At 42.4% G+C, this 19,498-nt stretch overlaps 1 protein-coding gene across 1 annotated transcript in view; it reads right to left on the bottom strand.

Annotated features, from left to right (window-relative positions):
* The window catches only part of PLEKHG7 (pleckstrin homology domain containing, family G (with RhoGef domain) member 7), a 23,644-nt gene extending 4,983 nt beyond the window's left edge, over nt 1–18,661 (bottom strand). Inside the window, exons 1-10 of the mRNA XM_010284892.1 lie at nt 18,533–18,661; nt 17,264–17,413; nt 15,183–15,278; nt 12,840–12,935; nt 11,436–11,549; nt 9,626–9,800; nt 7,569–7,684; nt 6,696–6,789; nt 3,291–3,370; nt 1,766–1,925 (exon numbers count right to left, since the gene is read on the bottom strand). Of these exons, the coding sequence (XP_010283194.1) occupies nt 1,766–1,925; nt 3,291–3,370; nt 6,696–6,789; nt 7,569–7,684; nt 9,626–9,800; nt 11,436–11,549; nt 12,840–12,935; nt 15,183–15,278; nt 17,264–17,413; nt 18,533–18,661 (1,210 nt within the window). The remainder of the gene's footprint in view (nt 1–1,765; nt 1,926–3,290; nt 3,371–6,695; nt 6,790–7,568; nt 7,685–9,625; nt 9,801–11,435; nt 11,550–12,839; nt 12,936–15,182; nt 15,279–17,263; nt 17,414–18,532) is intronic.
* Nucleotides 18,662–19,498: the final 837 nt, after the last annotated feature.

Consider the following 19,498-nt stretch of genomic DNA (forward strand, 5'->3'; position numbering starts at 1 on the left):
GACATTTTCCAGTGACACTGGAAGTTTTTCATCTTGCTTTCCACAAAATGGTGGAGATCTGAACTGCAAGCTACCTATAGTAATTTTTCTCACTATTTTCATTGTACTCCACTCCAACAGGTCCTGTATTAAGATGGGGCTTCCAAGGTGTTACAAGACTATAGGCAAGTAATGGAGACTGCCATAGCTACAGCTGTAATAAAGCTGGTAGGAATATACAGGAGAGAAGTTAGGTGATGAGGTCCAGAGAGCAGGGAAGGGCCATAACCAGTGGCCAGAGCCTGGGCTGGCATGCAGCAGGTAACTTCGTCTATTCTGGGGTTTGCGGCTGGGTCACGGCGATAAGGAGGACCCTGGTTAGAAATCTCTGAATGTAGCAGATGCTGGCTTGGAAAAAAATCCAAAAATCTTATTCCCATCTCCATTGTGGCTCCTATGCCCAATGTTGCATGTGCTGCAACACCCTCTCCAGCACCCACGAGCTGCCGACCTTGCATCTGGTCTGGGCTGAGGCAGGAAGGTGGGGCTGCCCTCCTGTCTACCCCGCAGGCAAGAGGTGCCTGCCATATTTCCTTCATTTCTGCTGTCTTGGTGGGGAGGCTCATTAGGCAAACAGATAGTGCCTGGAGCAGGTTTAAAAAAATACTGTTTTGCTTTGTGTTCGTCCCCTTATCTCATCTTTAGTCATTTGCCATTTGTTGCCTACCTTTGTTTCCTATCAGCATTGATGCTGAATGCTAATTACTCTTGGTGAAAATATTTCAAAGTTATCATAAATTTCATGGGCTTTAGGTTTATTTTCCATATTTCTTGATTTCCTACAGAGCACTCTACGTCCCTGAGCTTTTCCTCCCAGTCTTTAGGATTAGGATGGCTGACAGGCCCTAGAGCCCAGAGATTTGTATTTATTTTATTTCTCTTTGACATAGGAGGCTCCTGGGATCTGGGCAGTGTTAGACTGAGGTGTGTGAGAGCCTGTATAAGCAGCTCGGACCAAGAGGAGGCCTAATTTTTCATGCCTTCTCCCTCAACCGAGCTCTGATTTGGTGACTCCAGGGATGTTGTTTTGGCAGGGTAAGGCTGGTCACTCTCTGTGGAGGTCAGTTCTCCTCCCCTCCTCACCCAAGGGCACAGCAACAGATGTTATTGGAGGCAGTTTCCCCTGGTGATGTGTTTGGATGTCTGGGGGGAAGGAAGCATTGATGTACGGCAATTGACTTCCATCCTCTTGAGAGCCAGCGGAGAGGTGAGTAGGAGCAGCAGCAGGAGGCAAATCCTCCATCCTCCTCAAAATTGGTGCTGGGCACGTGTGAGGACACTCAGGAGAGCCATGCAGTGGGGTGTTGGGCAATGGGACAACTTAAAAACTGCTGCGTAACTGGTATGGAGTTGAAAATGTATTTGGGAAAGAGGCCTGGAGTTTGAGTGTGTTAGGACAGTTAGGGCAAGGAAAGACTTGGTTCGTAAGAAGGGAGTCATTGGAGTCTTGATACCTCCTTTGGAGGGTGAATGGATAATATCTGACAGTCACTGGCGTGTGTGCGAAAGTCGCTGTTAGAGGCAGTGGGACATGGAGTGCCTTGGCTGGTCATGCCACGCAGAAAGAGCGGAGCTGGGAAGCCGAGCAGTGCCGAGGCGCCGGTGTTTGCACTCCACGCACCTGGGGGTGGGTCGTGGGCAAACGATGTCTTATCCTCACCCTGCCGCGTACGCAGCGTGGGGAGATGGTGTTTATGAAGACGTTCAAATGCACACGGGTACGTACCTGTAATGTGGATGGGGTCGATGTTTTTCAGTATCAGTCTGTCTAGTGGGATGGGCTGGTCTAGGACTGTGCAAAACCCACCCTCTCTTGTGAACGATTGCAACTCAGGAGTGAGGGAAGGACAGACAGCGATTAAGCCAGTGTCTGAGCCCCCATATTTCTGGGAATAGAAAATGAAATTGGTTAGCTGGTTCTCTGCCATCTGCTCATGAAGTATAGGCACTAAATAGCCCTAAATGATGTGCTTTCTCTTCTCAAAGGTACTGAGACAGCTTATTTGCCTGAGGAACCTCAGAAAAACTCATCAGTATCTGGAGCTCTCCTGCAAGGTCACACTTTGTATTAAAAAAGCCACAATAGAAACACAGTGCAAGTCCACAGGCAGAAAGCAGTCAGTCAAAGGTGTTAAAAGGGTCTTCGTTTTCCCCTTCCTCCCTTATTTTAACAAAGGACTTTTCTCTGTTCCTTGGAGGTATGTTTCCCCATCTCCCCTTGTGTACACGCAGAACACAAAATTGCTGGAGCTCCAGATAGGTTGCAGCCCTTCACTGAAGGTTCACCAACACATGTATGTGGGGCAACCTTCACACACGTGCCCTCGCCTTAGGGCACAAGGTGACTTGAATACCTGCTCCCTTCATTCCCCCCGTTGCTAAGGGACAGTGCTGCTGTTCTACCATTTCTCACTGCATGCCTTCTCTACCTCCCACAATGGCAGAACAGGTGCTGCTTTAAAAAAAACCCAAGTCATCTTTAAATCAGACACAAAATTCCTGAGATTTACCACAGGTCCACTTAACTTTAATTTACATCATCTTCATAGCCTTAATTTACATCATTTTCATCAGTTTTGTTAGCTAGGTATACTCCTACACTGAACATTGGGAATTTCAGGTCATCCAGTGCCTTTTTTTGGTGGCTAAATACAGATATTTATCATCTACAGAACTCATGCTAAAGCATCTTTCATCAATAAAAATTTTCTTAAGAAAATTCATTATTTCTCCATTTTAAAATAGGGGAAATCAAGGCAAAGAGAGGGCACGTACAACAGGCTGTGTTGGAACTGAGAATAAAGCCAACCTTCCACCTATTTTAGCATTTCCCTGTTTTCTTCCTTTTTTTTTTTTTTCTTTACTTTCCACAGTGCTGATATCTCTGGGGTAAAAATTTCTCAGGTTGCTGGACTGAGTCATGAGGGGAGCATTAGAAAACATCTTACATTCTTGAAACTTTTCTGAGCTTTAGGAATCCAGCATATCAGAACACCACCAGGAAAATATTAGGGTCTTGTAATGTAAATTCTGCCTGTCTCAGTATTCCTGTAACATTACTGAGCCTAGAAGCAGGGTTTTGAATCAGTGTTATGGTTTGCTATTAGCATAAGGAATTATCACCCATCCTTCATGCCGATTAGTCATCTTGTATTTTTATCATTAGATAAGTGTTCCAAAGTACATTCAAAATATTTACCAAGTTAAAAAACAAAACAACCGCAACCATGTATATCTCTATCCATTATTACCTTTTTGTTACGTTTAATTTTGGTAATTAATAGGAAATCATCGAATAGGAAGAGGTAGACGTCAAGGAGTCTTGTGCTTTCTGAGGAGGAAAAAATAAAAAAAATCAATTTGATGTTGTGATTATTTTAAGGAATTGCTACTTCTATGATGAGGCACATCTATTAATCACCACATCTTACAAAATGCTTTTAAAAAAGAAGCATGGTTTCCAACATAGTACACAACTACTCATCCCCTGGTCTGCACTTTCAAATGCAGCACTTCAAAAATCATATGTCTATCAATGATTTTGGCTAACACTAATACTTGTACCTTGTAGGAGCTACCTCATTATGAAAAAACAACTACTTGCCTGCCAGGAAAAGTGACCTGGATCACCTGGTGTACCTATGAATACAACAGTCACCATGCTATAAATTAGCAAATCCTACCTGATAAACAGTGAACCTTCTGAAAATGGCAGAGATAAAGAAATAGAGAAGCACCAGCTTTCCCTGGTACTTTTAAATACTGGTATGCTGCCTTCTTCACAGGCTTTTGCAGCAATGAAATGTTAATTGATAGCATCACAAAAGCCTTTCAAAAACTACACAAAACAGTATTGGCTTATCTTTTCTTCCTAGCTTAAAGGACACAAGGATATGTGGAATATAACAACAAATGCCTGAGAATGCTTCAGTCTTTCAGGTTGATCTCTACGATGTGTTGAAAACTCAGGTATTATTATAATAAATAATAGGGAGCAATTTAACAAAAGCAAGAGTATTTTTTAAATAACTTCCTGCAGGAAATTTGGACTCTCCACTGGATTTGCAGAGTTTGGTCTTTTGACCTCTTCCTTGTTTATGGCTCCTGTGATCCCTTTCCATGAATCTTTAATTTCCATGATTCTTTAATTTTTTTAATTTCCCCTTTTGGTCCCAACTTGCTGTCCTATTTCACTTCCAGAGTCACCTCCTTTCTCTGCTGCAGGCTTTATCCTTTATAATCTGTCCTCTGGCTACTCTGTACCAATAGGACATCTTTGGGCATGAAAAGTAGGCATGAAATGCTCACATATTCTTCACAGCAAATGGAATTGGTCAGAGCTATTGCTTCCAGGCAATCTTGCAGGATCCTAAAATACCGTCTTGAGTGTTCGGTTCTGAAAGGTTTGGCTTGAAAACTTCCTGTTTTCATTAATGTTGCACAAAGCATCAGTAACTACTGAAAATTAAAATTCTAACTAGGTCATGGATCAGCCAGCTGCATGGAGAATAAAGAAACTACCATGAGGACCTTTTTATGTGCCAGTGGAGATTCAGAATACTACAAACAAACAAGTTAATATGTATTATACATCTTATAAAAACTACCCTTCTGTAAGTTTCTATGAAGTCAAAAACTTGGTAGAAGATTCTCCACAGCACCTCTTGTTTAGCAGTAGACTTTTGTGGGCATTACACAGGAAGGAACTATTTGTTGTAAACTTTGTCTATGGACAAACTTCTGTTTCTCTGATTTATGCTTCATTCACAGAGTCATTAATAGCATCAGTTGGAAGGAACCTCTGGTGGTCTCTGGTCCAACCCTCTGCGCTAAGCAGGCCAAGCTAGAGCAGGGTGTTCAGTCAAATTTTGAATATGAGGAGACTCTGCAATCTCTCCAGTCCCCTGTACCAATATTTGACCACCCTGATTGTAACAAGTTTTTCCAAATATCTAATGGGAGAATACCCTGTGCTGCAACTTGCACTGTTATGTCTCATCCTTTTGCTCCATCTGCCTTAATCCAGCTGCTAGGCAGTTGAAGACAACCATAATGTTTTCCCTGAGCCTTCTCTTCCTAATCTGAACAAACCCACTTCTCTTAGCTGCTCCTATTCTCAATTACAGGATTACCAAAAAACTATGCAATTGTGGTCTTAGTGATACCGGTTTCAAACAAGCACAGTTCACCTTAACACCAAATTTGTGAGTCTGTGCAGAGTTGTGACTTTAGGACATGCTTCTTTCTGTTGTGCGGCATTGTATTTGACTTATGATTTCATTTTTGTCTTGAAAGATATTTCATTCATACAAGGGGCCAAATGCCAGGCACTTTTATATTGCGGATTGCAGGCAGCTGGCTGTCTTGTCGGGTAAGAGTTATGCTCATACCTGCTTCTCCATTTTCTAATTACATATTTCAGAAGGAAATGTGAACACCTGATGGCCACCCTTACCTCCTGCATTGGGGGCTCATGTCTCATCAAGACGGCAATGAATGGGGAGGGAAGTATTGCAGGAGAGGACCCAGTGTTCTTTTTCCTCCTCTGTCCACCACCCCCTAAACATGAGCAGCAAGCTTTTCTTCTGCTCTCTCTGATGTTGTCTCTTCTCTTCTGATACTATAATTCTCCTCAGGTGTGAAAGAAAACAAAAACACTGAAAAATAGACTGTGTCCCTTTTGTTGCTCCCTTTTTAACAGTAATAATGGTGGCAGGAGACAGAAAGTGTTGCTTTTCTCTTCACCTCTGTTCCTGAGGAGGTGGTGAAGGAAATGTAAGACATGGGCTGTGCTCACTTCTGTCAAACCATTGCTACAGCCCTGCAGCCACCGTGGCTGCAGCTTCTAGCATCCTTTCAGATGCTGGTCTTCTCCAAACTGCCCAGGCTCTGCTTCCTGCTCGTGCAAGGAGGCAATCCTCCTCTCCTGCTCCGGCAGAAATTCTGCAGCAGCTCCCCAGCAAGCAACCTGTGCCCTTGCTACGGAATGGTGCCTGTGTGTCTGGTGACACTCGGCTTGGGTGATAGACAGCTGGGAGCAGTGTTGTAGACATCAACATGTTCACACGGGACCCCTGTGCTATCTGTGGAGTTCATGGCATGTTGTATGTGTGCTCTGTTAATAAAAGGGAAGCTGCCCGGCAGGATAACACCTTCTTGTTCCAAGGTAGCCATCAAAACAGCAGTCTTAGCAGAGATGAAGTGTGAAATATAAATAAGAAAAACCTCTGGACTTTTCAGTAATTTTCAATGATACACAGAGTGGATGTAGTGCCAGAGAGGTGAGCTATGTTGCCTGGTCCCTGGACACCTGTGGGGCACCTTGTATAGGACAGTTTAAACCTTCTGTTTTCCTATTGCCACATTCTTGAACATGACAGTAAAACACTCCCTTTGAGTGGCAGGCATTGGCCAGTCAAGCTGAGTTCTTCAGCACCTGGCAGACTGAATATCCAGATGTGACAATAAACAAGCATGCAGATTACTCATCCTTTTGGTGGTTTGGCTGTTTCTCAGACTCTCTGACAAGCTGTACATTTGCTTTTTCTTTCTCGCACCTGCCCAAATACTGTTGCAGAGGTTCATTCTGGACCTGCCATAACAAAATGTGATTCTATTAAGCTAACCCCAGCTACCAGGATGTTTAGGGACGTTACCTGCTAGTGTTAGCCTCCCTTCATGAAGGAGAAGTCTGTTTGCTGAAGACAAAATGTTTTCACTGCTGTTTTCTCTTAAGCTTTGCTTCAAATACTTCACCCAAAAAAGAGAGAGAGAGAGAGAGAGAGAATGGAGAATCTCACATATCTGATGACGAACTGGGAGGCAACCAGCAGTTAAACAAACTGAGCACACGTGTGCTCTTGTCTCGGGCTAAATACATGGCACAGCTAAATAACCGAGCATGACCGTGTTTCTTCAGCAGTGCTATTGCTTAAACGAGTTCACACTTTTGAAATGTTAAGCTGTGTTTTTCTTTTCTGGAGTGAGTTTAATGGTTTTTGCAGCCCTGCATGTGAACAGACGTAATCCTTGAGATGAGGCCCACTTGATGATGCTACCATAATGCTGCTTAAAGTCTGTATGCAGAAAGGTGTACAGGTTCCCAGGTATGCTGTGTAATTTTTTGTAACGCTGTTTAAATTTAAATAGAAATTTCTTTGGCTCAGCTCGAGGAGTCAGAGAGGCAAATAATTTCTACTTTGTATCCTTACAAGAAGGTAGTAATATTTATATGTATCCCATCTCATTCTGCCCCCTAAAAGCAAACACTGGAGAGTTGTCCTGGACCACATGATCGTCCTGTCTTGGATGCCAGCTGAGAGCAACCCATGCTGCCACCAAGGCACCATGCACAGCCAGCGTGTTCAGCTACGATGTTTGCAGTGCTCAGACTGCAGCCACTCCTGTTAGAGCACAGCCATTCCCAGTGACTAGAATATAAACAACCAGCCAACTTCAGACCACGTTGTAAAGGTAGATAGGAAACTAAACCTTCCTCAGGGAAAAATGCCCTTTAAAAAACTACTTACCTCTGGGACAAAGAATCTCTTGTCACGATCCCAGAGCTGAGGCCAAATTATGACCTCTTGCAGCTGCCTGAACTTCTGAAAGTTGTCCAACCACTTGACTTTACCTTCCAGATCCCCTGAAATATGTGAAACATCAGTTACTGCCAAGGCTGGCAAAACCAGTCCTGCTTCTAGAAGATGATGAATACCGATTTTCTCCAGTGGAAGCCAAAGTGCCATGTGAAGCCCCAGATAAAATCTTGGCCTCATTGTAAAAAATGCCTAAAATCTTCTTAGGTGAGCAGAGCCAGAATTTCAAACGATGCATTCAAACATGCTTAAATGAAAAGGTTGTGTTTACCAATCTGACTGGGGAACAGGGGGAATCATATAAAACTCAATTAAACTGTAATCTGAAAAAGTTCTTAAAAAAATATCCTGTCTTTCTAAACTGTCTGGGGTAGTGAGAGAAAAATAATTTTCATTATATACAGCCTGATCAAAAGACTGTTGAAATTAATGAGAATTAATTTCGGGGGAAGTGGTGCCAGAAGTGACTGAAGTATTTAACGGGGATGGGGCTGCCTCAGAATGTGAAAAATGGGGACTAAGTCTTTGCTGATTCAGGGCTGTTATGGGGAAAACTTTAATGGACCTGCAAGTTAAATTCCAAGTTTTTGCATTGAGTGATATTTCAAATAATGGTTTCAGACACACACACATACACATATACACCAGAAGGGGAATGCGGGGACTGCAACTGTTTCTTATGTCACTGATTCACTGATAAAAAGGCAGATCTTTGTCAGGTGTCTGTGAGCAAAGAGGGGTCACCCCTCTATCTTTGGTTTCCTTGGCTCAGAGGTATCTAATCTCTGGATGGACCTATTTCTTTGCCAGTAATATTCCCCAGATATCCCATGGTCTTTTGGGGCCATACCTAAAACTGCTGTCCTCCCAGCAGAAGTCCTCAGACTAGCAACAAAACCATCTTATTTTCCTGTGGGACCCATTCTGTGCCAAAAAGTGTGCTCCTTGTGTAGCCATTAGGCTAGACTCCTCATAAGACTTAGCCAGAAGAGAAAGAACCTGAGTCTCTATTTTAGGTGGTAATTTTGTCATTGGAGTATTTACCCAAGAAGGAGGAGACCCAGATTTATCTACTTCTAGAAGACACTAACTCTCTCTCTGCCTCATCTCCCAAGGAGATAATGGAGCCTTCAGCCTCCAAGATGGATAGAAGGATGGTGGCAGAGAGCAAGCCACCATGCTGGGTGGCTCAAGGGCATGGTGTGCTGCTGCTGAGGATGAAGCACTGCCTGACACCTCTCCCTGCCCAGATTGGTAGGATAAGTGTTTTGCTGATGTACTGCCTTGTCTTTGATTTCAGTGGGGGCTGCATGCGGCCTTTGGGGAATAAACCTATCTGCTGATGTACTATATGACCATAAGACACTTAGAGATGCATTTATAGCTTCCTGAACAAGACTGAATTAATAAATCATTTATAACTAATAAATTATTTACTTAAAACGCCAGGAAAAAAAATTCCTGGACTAACCCCTTCTTTTTCCACAATAGCTGGAGAAAATCTGTAGCTGAGATAGCTCTTCAGCTACTTTACATGGTAGGACCCTGTCATTTATTGAAAGGTCACTGACATAATATTCCCCTTGTGAGAGCAGTTTTATCCTATTAAAGATTAGCCCCAACAAATCCTCCCTAGACATAAATCCAACTCAAAGACTTCTTTGTTTGAAAACTTTCTTGATTTGTTCCAATTTGTGATCTGCTCTTAATTGTTTGCATGTCACCGCAGATGATTCTGAGCAAATACAAGTGAGTCACTGATTTGGGAGTCCCATGACCTTGCTCAGAGAGGCTTTGACAGCACAAGGGTGGCACCAATCATTTCCTACAGAATGAGGAAGGACTCATGATTGTAGAAAGGCATGCACATGCTCATTGCATCTCTGCAGGGAGACGGGACCCATTCACGCTCAAAGGACATGCACAAAAAGGCCACATAACTTGCTAATTGTTAATTGCACACTTGACTTTTAACCTTAGCTGCTTACGTATGGACTTCTCCACCTTCTCTTTAAGTGACCAGACAAAGCCTTTCTCTGTTTCGTCCGTGCTCCTCTTCCAGATGTTGCTAAGGAGGAGGGGATAGCGCGTCAGTCGGTGCAAAGGAGCCACCAGCAGCTCTGGCAGATGCAGCCTCTTGCACTGTTCATTTTGTTCGCACCACTGTTGAAGACAAGAAAAACCTCCTTCAGGCCTCAGCTTGCTCCCTGGGAGGGAGGTAGCAAACAGTTTTCTGCATCATCAGCTGACTGTAATGAGACAGGGACTAATTAAAGATGAACTTCTCAGTGAGAACAAGAGCAGCGTAAAGGCTCTCTACAGGGGCAATTGCATTGCTCCTGCAGATTCACTTTCTGCATGGCTGCTTCCCATTTTACATGCTGTGGCCACGCTAGCGGACCAAGCAGTGCTCTTATCTGCTGTTTTAATTTCGTCAAGAAAACCTCAGTTATGTTTGAGGGCCGCCTTAGTTTTTAGGGTCGCCTACTGCTTCCTGCTGCGGAGCGTTTTCCTGGGCATGAGTGCGTGAAAACCTTGTCAGGGAGCAAGCGATGTGAAACTCCCAGGCCCTAAAAGCTGCAGTTTGGCTGCTACAAAGAGGTGTCCTCCCAGTTTTGGGCTGCCTGTAAGAAAAGCCCACTTCTTCAGGTTTCTCTTTCTAAGCCCGTAATTTTAAATATTTACAAGGACGCTCTGATCTGCTAATGATAAGTCAGAAGGGGCAGAGCCCTCTCCCCAGGAGCCCCGCTGCTGCACTGGCTGGAGTTGTTGCAGTGTCAGCAAAGACAGAACCTGCTCTAGTGCTGTAACAAGGTCATCACTGGTAGCTACTCCAGCCTTAGAGGGAGGAAAATGCTCACTTACCAGTAGTGTTTGGGTTCTAAGTTCTATGTTTTCTTTATCTATGCTTAAGCAAACCTATCAGAGGAGCTAAACCACTGCCGTTGAAGAGGGGTTGCTTGCTGTTCTGTACGGGATGTTGCTTCCTCCCTGCGGGCACATGGGTTGGCGAACACCCGTGAGCAAGGAAAGCAGTCTGGCTTTCTTGCCAAGGCTCAGCTAAAACCCACCCCACGTTCTCATCGTGGGCTCCCAAGACACATGAAGCACTGACATGCTCCGGAATTTCTATTCCCCTTGTTTTGGCTTGTATCATATACCCCTTTCCTTAAGCAGAAGGAAACCTTGGTATGCTTCTCCAGTTTTGAGGTTTGTGTATGTCACTGATGATGTGGCGTAGCTCAGAGGCTGGAGGCTGTTCTGTAGTCAGAGAATGTGAGCCCTTGTCATCTGCTAATGCACATGATACCCAGCACACTGTCTTCCCCCCCCCCAGCATCTGAACCAAGCCAATATGCAGGGCGTGTATTGAAGTAAAACGCTTGAGGGAGATTTTACAATGTGGCTTGATTTTTGTCTCTTTTTTTCTGTAACCACTTCACTTTGTTAAGGTGGAGGTCACCAAGTCAAGGGATTGTGTGTGAAACGTCTGAACTATAGAGGCTGGCAGTACATATTTTCTGCCTGCAAAAATGCAGCCAGCTGTTCCCTCTTGCCTGTTCTAAATTACAAGTATGGACTTTCACATATGTAGTGGAACACACGCTCAGAAGGGTGACTTCATATCTGTGATACCCTCTGCAGTTCAAAAAATCTGTGTAAAATGTTATCTACACAGTTTTGCTTCCAATGGACTTTCGTATTCTGCTGTTAAAATCCTGTCATAAGGCAGGAAGGCTGAAGATGGTGACAACAACAACAACAACAACAACAACAGCAACAAAACCATCACTTTACTTTCAGGTAGATGCCAAAATCTTCTCTCTGTCTCATGTTTTCCAAGTAGAAGACAGCAGACGTATAATTAAGGCAATAAATTTGGTGTGTCTGGCAGAGGTCACCCTGGAAAAACTGCAGAAAAGACTTGGAAACTTATCAAGAAAGAAAAATGTCATGGCAAAAGGAGGAACAACAGTTTTGGTTTTGTAATGTGCATTTTACCTGAGATTTCCTTGTACCTAGGGAAAATAGGGGAAGAGGGAAAGGGGGAGTTAAAAAAGTGAAAGACAAGTTAAAAAGTAATCAAAGTGGTAAAGTAATAAAAACCCACAATAGTGCTCAAGCAATGCATGGGAGCACAGGTCTAACAGCTCTGCAGAGATGTGAAGCATTCTAGACTTTGTTCTCATTGGAAATAAATGCTGTGAAATTCATGCAGAAGTTGAAGATAAAAAACACTACCTATGTGACAGCTTTACATGGCCTCACACAGCATGTTACTTTATATCCGAGTGTGTTAGAAATGTTGAATGCCATCCATGATAAAACTCAGTTTTGTCTGGGGTTTTGTCTGTCTCACACAAACATTATCAAGAAGAACTCCTGAAATCAGTGGTAATGGGGGTGAGAAGCCAAGCTCTAACCAACCTTTCCCTTTTTAAAATCATAGCCCTGAGGCAGGGTCTGTTTTAGTATTTTCCCAGCAGTTTTCTGATTGCCTCTACTACTAGGGAAAGTTCAGGTCCATGAATTGATTTTCTGTCTGCATTAATATTTCCAACGTCTCAGTCATTGGCAAATTGTGCAGGAAATAGAGCCCCTGGAGACTGCTGTTTGGACAACTGCCTTGTTTGTCATGCAGACCACCTGAAAGGGTTGCAGGGCAGTGCTTGGCAGCGGCAGAACAGCTGTGTCTGTGCCTCTCTTGCTTAGCAGACGCAGGCCTAAGTGGAAGAGCTTTTTCAGTCCTACTGAGCTCTTAATTAAGCACTTAAATACACTTATGGATCTGGTCCATGAAGTAAAGGAAGGATCGATGTGATGGAGTGGAAGGAGCCAGGGAACATCCAGCAATGGAGCTGGGGTCTGGTCTCAGGAAAACATCTTCCATAGAGTGAGAAGCTCGCCTCTGCTGGTGGCAAAGTCTCGTCAAGGTCTATGCCACTGTTCCCCAGGAAGGGAAAATCTTTCCACACTTTGTTCCACATACAGAGAACCTTTCCACAACCACCTCAAGCATGCCAATGAATAAAAAGAGAAACATCCTACTGACAGGAGCTGCTTGAGGCTGAGACCAAACTGCCTGTGACAGATGGCATGTCCTTGACTGACTTGATTGCTCTAAAGCACCTGCATGCTATGATAAATGGTCTGCTGCAAGGACCTGCTGATATTAAGCAAGAATACTTCTAATTATGTTACCTTTCTGAGTATGGTGCTGAAATCCATAGGAGAGTCTGACTTGCTGACATGCTCCTTCACAGTTTCAAAAAACGTTTTCAGAAAACTGAGACTTATCTAAGTAAGGGAAAAAGAAGAGACATTAACATCAGTGATCTTCTGAAGTTACGTTTAAAACAACTTTATGTCCTATCCCTGGCCTCTTCAAAGGCTCCAAGCCTAATGGGGTGCCAATACTTATCTCCCCAACATTGTCAGAACTAGCTGCAGAGTTACACCTGAAAGACTTTAATTAGTCAGAAGCTAGAACAATTCTATAAAAATACCCACTTACATCCTGATAATGCCATGTGACAAAAGCTTTGAAACAAGATTAGATATTCCATTTAAACTTATTTTAGGATAGCAGCTGTATTTTATATGAGTTGGCATGAAAAATTACAATGGATGACTGGTGTCTACTGGAAAACACTGATTGTATATGACAGAGCAGTGACAATTAAGGAAGTCTTTGTGGTCATTTGAAGAAGGTACCACCTTTCATAGTTTGAATTTGTTTCATACTGTTGGAGATGAGGGAAATTTTGATAACATGCTATAAAAATTATATTCCCCGTAAGTTAACTTTGTATGTTTGCACTGGATTCAAGGGTGTTCACACTGTCAGTGTGGGTGAAAGCCTCCTCCTAAGCTCACACGTGCCTCCTGAGCACACTGTTTGCACACAAATTCATGGTTCAGTTTTAGGTCAAATTTTAGGCCAGCATCATCCTCTGTGATACTGCTATGAACTGCTGCTGTAGCTGCACACACTGCTTTGCTTTGCGTACTTATGGGGGCAGGGTTGCTTATAGGGTGGTGCTTATTCTTTCATTTTGACAAAGGTGCATTTTACACCTTTTACAGCATGCATTCAGCCTGCTGTCAAGAAGAAATACATGTCGTAAAATGCATGAACAAAACGCAAAGGCATTGAGAGCAGCTACTTTCTCCTACATTTGATCACTATTTTATATACAAATACGCGTAATAGATGATAATTTATCATCCTCGTTAATAAGGACAACAAAATCGGAAAACAAAATAGAAAATATATTAAAGATAATTCTCTCAATACAAGACAACCTCCAGCCAAGCTCAGAGCTTTTGTGGTCACTAAATAGCACACAGCAATATACCCCGCTCCCTTTGAAGAAGAACAAAGGAATCGACAACCACACATCAGCTGAACTGTAGTAGTTGGCTGCATGTATGGTCTTAGACCACAAGTGCAAGGTGAAACACATCAGCTAAAAATCTTTTTCCTTGTATCTTCAAACCTGCTCCAAACGTGGTGGTCACTCACAGCAGCTCGCCTGGTGTGTGGTCAGTCACCGAGCAGAGGTGACTTGCTCATGTGTTTGAGCTCTGGCTAATTGTCTCTACTCTGAAGAACTTTCCTGCTTTTCATGTCTTGGCTAAAAAGGAAGATGTTAACTGTTGAGGCAAGGCAGTTCCAACAAGGGAAAGAACTTGATGTAAGTAATTGGTTTAGGGCATGTGGTGTGACTGTGAGCAGTCGTTGAAATCATGCAGCTGAAGAGCCCCTTCCAAAATTCACTTTGCTATTAAGGCTGAGGTGTCATGTAAAAGAGCTCTCAAGCTAAGAAAAACTTGTGTTTTGATTAAAGTTATGTAAAAGCTCTTTTGGACTTATGGGTTCCTTTAGCTTCCAGGAGCTCAAAATGGTCTCCCAGCAACTGGCCAGGAGAAAAGAGCTGGAGCACATCATCATCAAGCCTCATGGTCTCCTTCCTCCTGGAATCTTGAGGGTAAGTAACATGTGAACATGGAGCATCTAGTCTGCATGGGCGGTATCCTTCCACTTGCACCGAGGGAAACCTCAGGTGGAGAGGGGGGTCATCATTTTGTTTGAACTTGCTCTACTGGAGTGGCATAATAGACAGCAGTCTTTGTGCCCATCTGTTTGTGAAAGGAAACTTGTTATTGTAGTTATTATGCCATTCTTACTGTTTTGCTGTAAGGACTGTGCAGTCAGAGTTTATCTTCACAAATCCTTTTAAAAGGATGATGCTTATGAGAATTAGTCTTAAACTCATGTTTACTTCAGAAACAACTGCCAAATGAGCTCTCCTCTGTGTTCAAATGTCTATCTCTTGCTGGAGGCACATGAAAATAATTTGCACTGGTGAAATTTGACCCCCACTGATATACCAGATAGAAAAGAAGGAAAGACTAATTATCTGAACTAAGTTACAAATGTGAGTATTGAATCTGAATAGAAACTTTATGCATGGTTTCTTTTCTCCTTTTATTGGCCTGGTTGATTTCTGATCTCAGTAAGACTTTTATTTTTTTACTCACCTTGCTTAACTCTTCTAAGTTTGCGAAAAGTCTCCACAAATCCACATCCAAGAGAAAATCATTACTTTGGAGGTATTTTAGAGTGTTCATAAATATCTTTAAAAACAAAACAAATCCATGTTATTTACTATCTGTTCCAAATCAATGTATCTCTTCCCCCCCGCCCACCCCCCAAAAAAGAATATGTTTAAACTGTTATTCTCATGACGTGATCATTTGATTTGGGGAGGGCAAAAGATGATACTCTGAGAAACTTTTCCTGACCTGCCTGAAGGCTAAATATTGGGCTTTGTCCAAGGAGGATGGTAGAGGGGTGTCTCTGCAGCTGCCATGGCGGCAGCTATGTCCCTGCTGTGCTCCCTGGCTGAACAGGGGCAACTGAGCTCCCTGCAGATCTCTGTGAAGGGATTAACAACATCAGTCATAGTTACAGATTTCTATAACCTATCTAAATGCTTTCCTTCCTACCCCATGCATCTGCTGCTATATAAGTTGTTTAGAGTTACTATGGGAAAAACTAAATATTGAAATAGCTAAGTAGAGGGCTTATGAAGATTTTTGATCTATTTGGATTTTTTTTTAACCTGTATTGAGTGAAAACTGCATGTGTATTTATTGGTTGTTTAAGATTTTATATTATTTAAGCTCTGATGGTGATCTTGGAGCTATGCTGAATCTGACCTAAATCTGAAAAAGGCTTGAAAAATGTAGATTACTGAGTAGAATTTTTTGTGTATGTGTGAAAAGCATTAATGAAAAAACCCGTCACCCAGGTGCCAAGACTGAAGAGCTAGTGAGAGTGTTTGCTTAGCTTTGTGTAATTCTTCTCTTGCCATGAATAGTTGACCTGAGAGTTTAAAGGGGATTTATGGTGATCTTAAAGCTCCCTGTGGACATTCATTAAAATCAGTGGAATGTATCTATACTGGGAAGTACTTAGAGTAGCAGGTGTCTGTAAAACTGGCTACCCACATTCAATGGGTTCTTTCTTTGGTAAGAAAGTTTTCCTTTGGAAAGCTGGCATGGACTGAGCAGTTTATCACTCATGGGTCACGCAGGGCTCGCTGAGGCTTGCCTGTGTGTTCCTACCTCAGACTCGCCAAGGGGCCTGCATGTCTCCTGTTACCCTCCTCCTTCCCAGGATTCACCTGTTCTTAATCTTCTCAGATCTCTGAACAAAATGTATAGAAGGAGGGATGCTTCCATCCTGCCTTGGACCAATAACTGGTCCTGTCATCCCATTTCCTCTCCCTTCCTGTTCTGCCTCACCAAGGAGGAATTCAACCCACTCCTCTATTTATTCCCTTTACTTTGCAGTACTTCTTGTACTGCCTAGGCTAGCTTTTTAGCAACATGGGAAATGTTTCACTAATCTTTTCCCTTTGACTAATAAGAAATCTGAAATTGTCTGTTGCAGAATAAGAGAAAAATGATAGGAATATATTTAGAGAAGCTTCCATCTTTTTAAATGGATACACTAACTTTTGATGTGTGATGAATGTAGATAGTGCAGCTATCCTTCTAACAGTGTGTAATATTCTTGTACATATTTTAAAGCTCTTAAAATTCACCATGATGGAGGCAATTTGCAGTTGTTGGGAGAGTTGTTTTTAGTTTTCTTGTTTTCCTGTAGTATTAGAACTACAGGTCTGCTGATCTGAGGTTTTCATGCTCTAGTCAGGATAATCTAACCACAGCTCTATATGAAGTTAAACAAAGAGTATGATGTTACAGACTAGTGGTAGAGAAATACCCAGTATAGTCAACTGGAGAGTGGCTTCAGCTCAGAGTTAGTGAGAAGAATAGTGGAATATCAATGAAATTACTGGAAGGATCTGCAATCAGATGGTGTTTGCAAAGCACTAAAAAGTGATGTCCAGAAAAAGAGATGCAATCAAGAAGATGAAAACCAAAGGGAATTGTGGAAACAGGACGAGCAGGCAAGACGCAAGAAAAACCAAGCACTTAAGTCATTCCCCTATAGACACCCAATGAGAGGTTACAGGTGGCTTTATGTCTGCCATGCTGACAGCAGGGCAAATAATGTTTCATTATTGTTGAGAAATAAAATCTGAAGTTACCATCTTGAGAACCAGCAAATGATCCAGAAAGTAAGTGCATTCGCTTGTGAAAAGTTCCCACACTGCTGCTTCTTTTTTCACTTCTAACCGGCTGTCGACATCTTTCTGCTCAGTCTGTTGTGCCTTTATAAATTCATGCCAAGATTTACTCTATTGATTGAAGAAGAAAGAAAAAAAAAAACACTGACTCTTGCATCAACTGCTTCAGACCTTATGAAAAGAACCTATGATCTATTTACGCATGTAAAGAGCCTAGCTGCCAGTATTAGTGATTCTTCTTCTGAAAGCTTAAGGATTCCTTTAAAAAGATTAAAAACCCTGCCATTTTCCTCCAAAATATTTGTAATATAAATACACTGAATTGAAAGTAACACAGTATGATACCCTGTGTTTGTAGGATGCTGTATCAAAAAATAGTGGGCAGGTTGCAAATGCTAAGGAATTTAATCTGTTGTGGTGCTGCAGCTACTGGAAAGCAGGTGTGGGTGATAGCTTCCTATTTTACAGGCAGTAAAATCAAGGTACCAAAGGACTAAGTCTTCATGCGTACTTGGATATTGTTTTGTTTAGCCCTCAGGTGGCCACTATCACCCTCCTGACCTGCTCCAAAGTCAGATGTTCACATATAAGTTAGGCACTGATAGGAGCCCTGAACAACTAAGTCTATGAGGAACTGCATGTAACAGGCATCTGTAAGAAGCAAAAGGTTTGCTTTGGAGCGGGATGGTGTGGGTTGTCTGAATATCGCCCTGGCAGCCCAAGCTAAGGCTAGAGGGTCTGGGAGGCCAGGAACCTTGTTCATCTGACAGACAGGCTTTGGTGGGATTTCTGCAGCTGAACCTTGGTGTCGGCACTGACCTCTACATGGCTGCCTCAGGATGCACCCCTAAGGCAGCAGTGGGGGTGACTGTGCCCCGTTTGGTGTCTCTGTGATGCTGCAATTTCTTTCCCCAGATCTGCAGGCACTGCTGAGAGGGTTGTCTTGATGCCTTTTTCTAAATTTGGTACCCCCTTGATCTAGGGCAATCTGGAAGCCTGGCAAAACCCAGGTGGTTGTGAGGGCCCTTGCTAACCACCTGCAACACTCACAGTTTCCCCCTTGCCCCTCCATTTTAAACAACAAAAATATACCTTATGCTTATACATTACTTTTGCAGAAAGGTCTCATATCCAGATTAATATAGTGAAAAAACATAACTTGAAAAGTACTCAAAATTTTTACCCACATCTTTAAATATCCTTGGTACAATATACTGAGTATTATGATACCTTAAAGCAGAAAAATTCATATGTGCAGCAGTCTACGATCTTAACAGTTGAAAGACAGTTTTCCAGATCAGATGCTTGCTTCTGTTTGTCTTTAGCCTGTTGAATGACAAAACCCTGCCTCTGATTCATGCAATGATTAAAGACAGGTAAGAAGTTTACCCAGCTCAGTAACCTTGCTTTGATAAGGAGCTTGCCCTTAACTGAGTGATTTCCTCATATTTCCAGGCTCTCCTACAGAGAGGCGGTGATGGCAGGTTTATTTGTAGCTATGGGTGGGGTGTGTAAATGGCTTAGGTGTGAGTGTGTAAGATCTTCATGTAACGTAGAAGTCTTTGGCAGGGCAAATCACTGGTATGGCAACAGACAATGGGCTACCCTCAGCTGACAGAACAAATAAAATATTTTCCTTCCTTCAGCACTGTCAGAAGTAGGGGACAACAAACTCATAGTTGAAATCATCCTCCTGCCATAGGTATACAAAGCTTGTGTGTTTGTTTATTTTTATTTTAATTTTTTATTTGAGCTACCTACTGAAAAAACTCCTTTAGTCAGCTGCAGAGTGGTATCTATAAAATGAGCTTTTAGAATGCTTAAAGAGCAGGAGGAGTGTGTCTGTGTGAGGGATCATGAAATAAAAACAATTGCTTTTGGTTTGGCTTTGTTTTTCATACTGATAGTGCCATGTAAAAGGTTTAATATTTATGAACTCTAATTTAGTGCTGTGAGCATAGACTTATAAGGTGTTTGCCTAAGTTTTATCTGCTCTTTGGAACTGTATACTCATACTTCATGGATTTCTATTGTCTGAACTTTAGTCACTGAACTCAAGCTAATTTTGAAATATGTGTTTGATTATAATATTTGAAATTCAGAGTTTAAGCTCAACTCTTAGTTTGTTTTTCAGGCTGATAGTGCCATGTAAAAGGTTTAACTAATATTTATGAACTCTAATTTAGTGCTGTGAGC

This window comes from Phaethon lepturus, unplaced genomic scaffold (assembly GCF_000687285.1).
Source record: "Phaethon lepturus isolate BGI_N335 unplaced genomic scaffold, ASM68728v1 scaffold964, whole genome shotgun sequence".
Classification (NCBI taxonomy): domain Eukaryota; kingdom Metazoa; phylum Chordata; class Aves; order Phaethontiformes; family Phaethontidae; genus Phaethon; species Phaethon lepturus.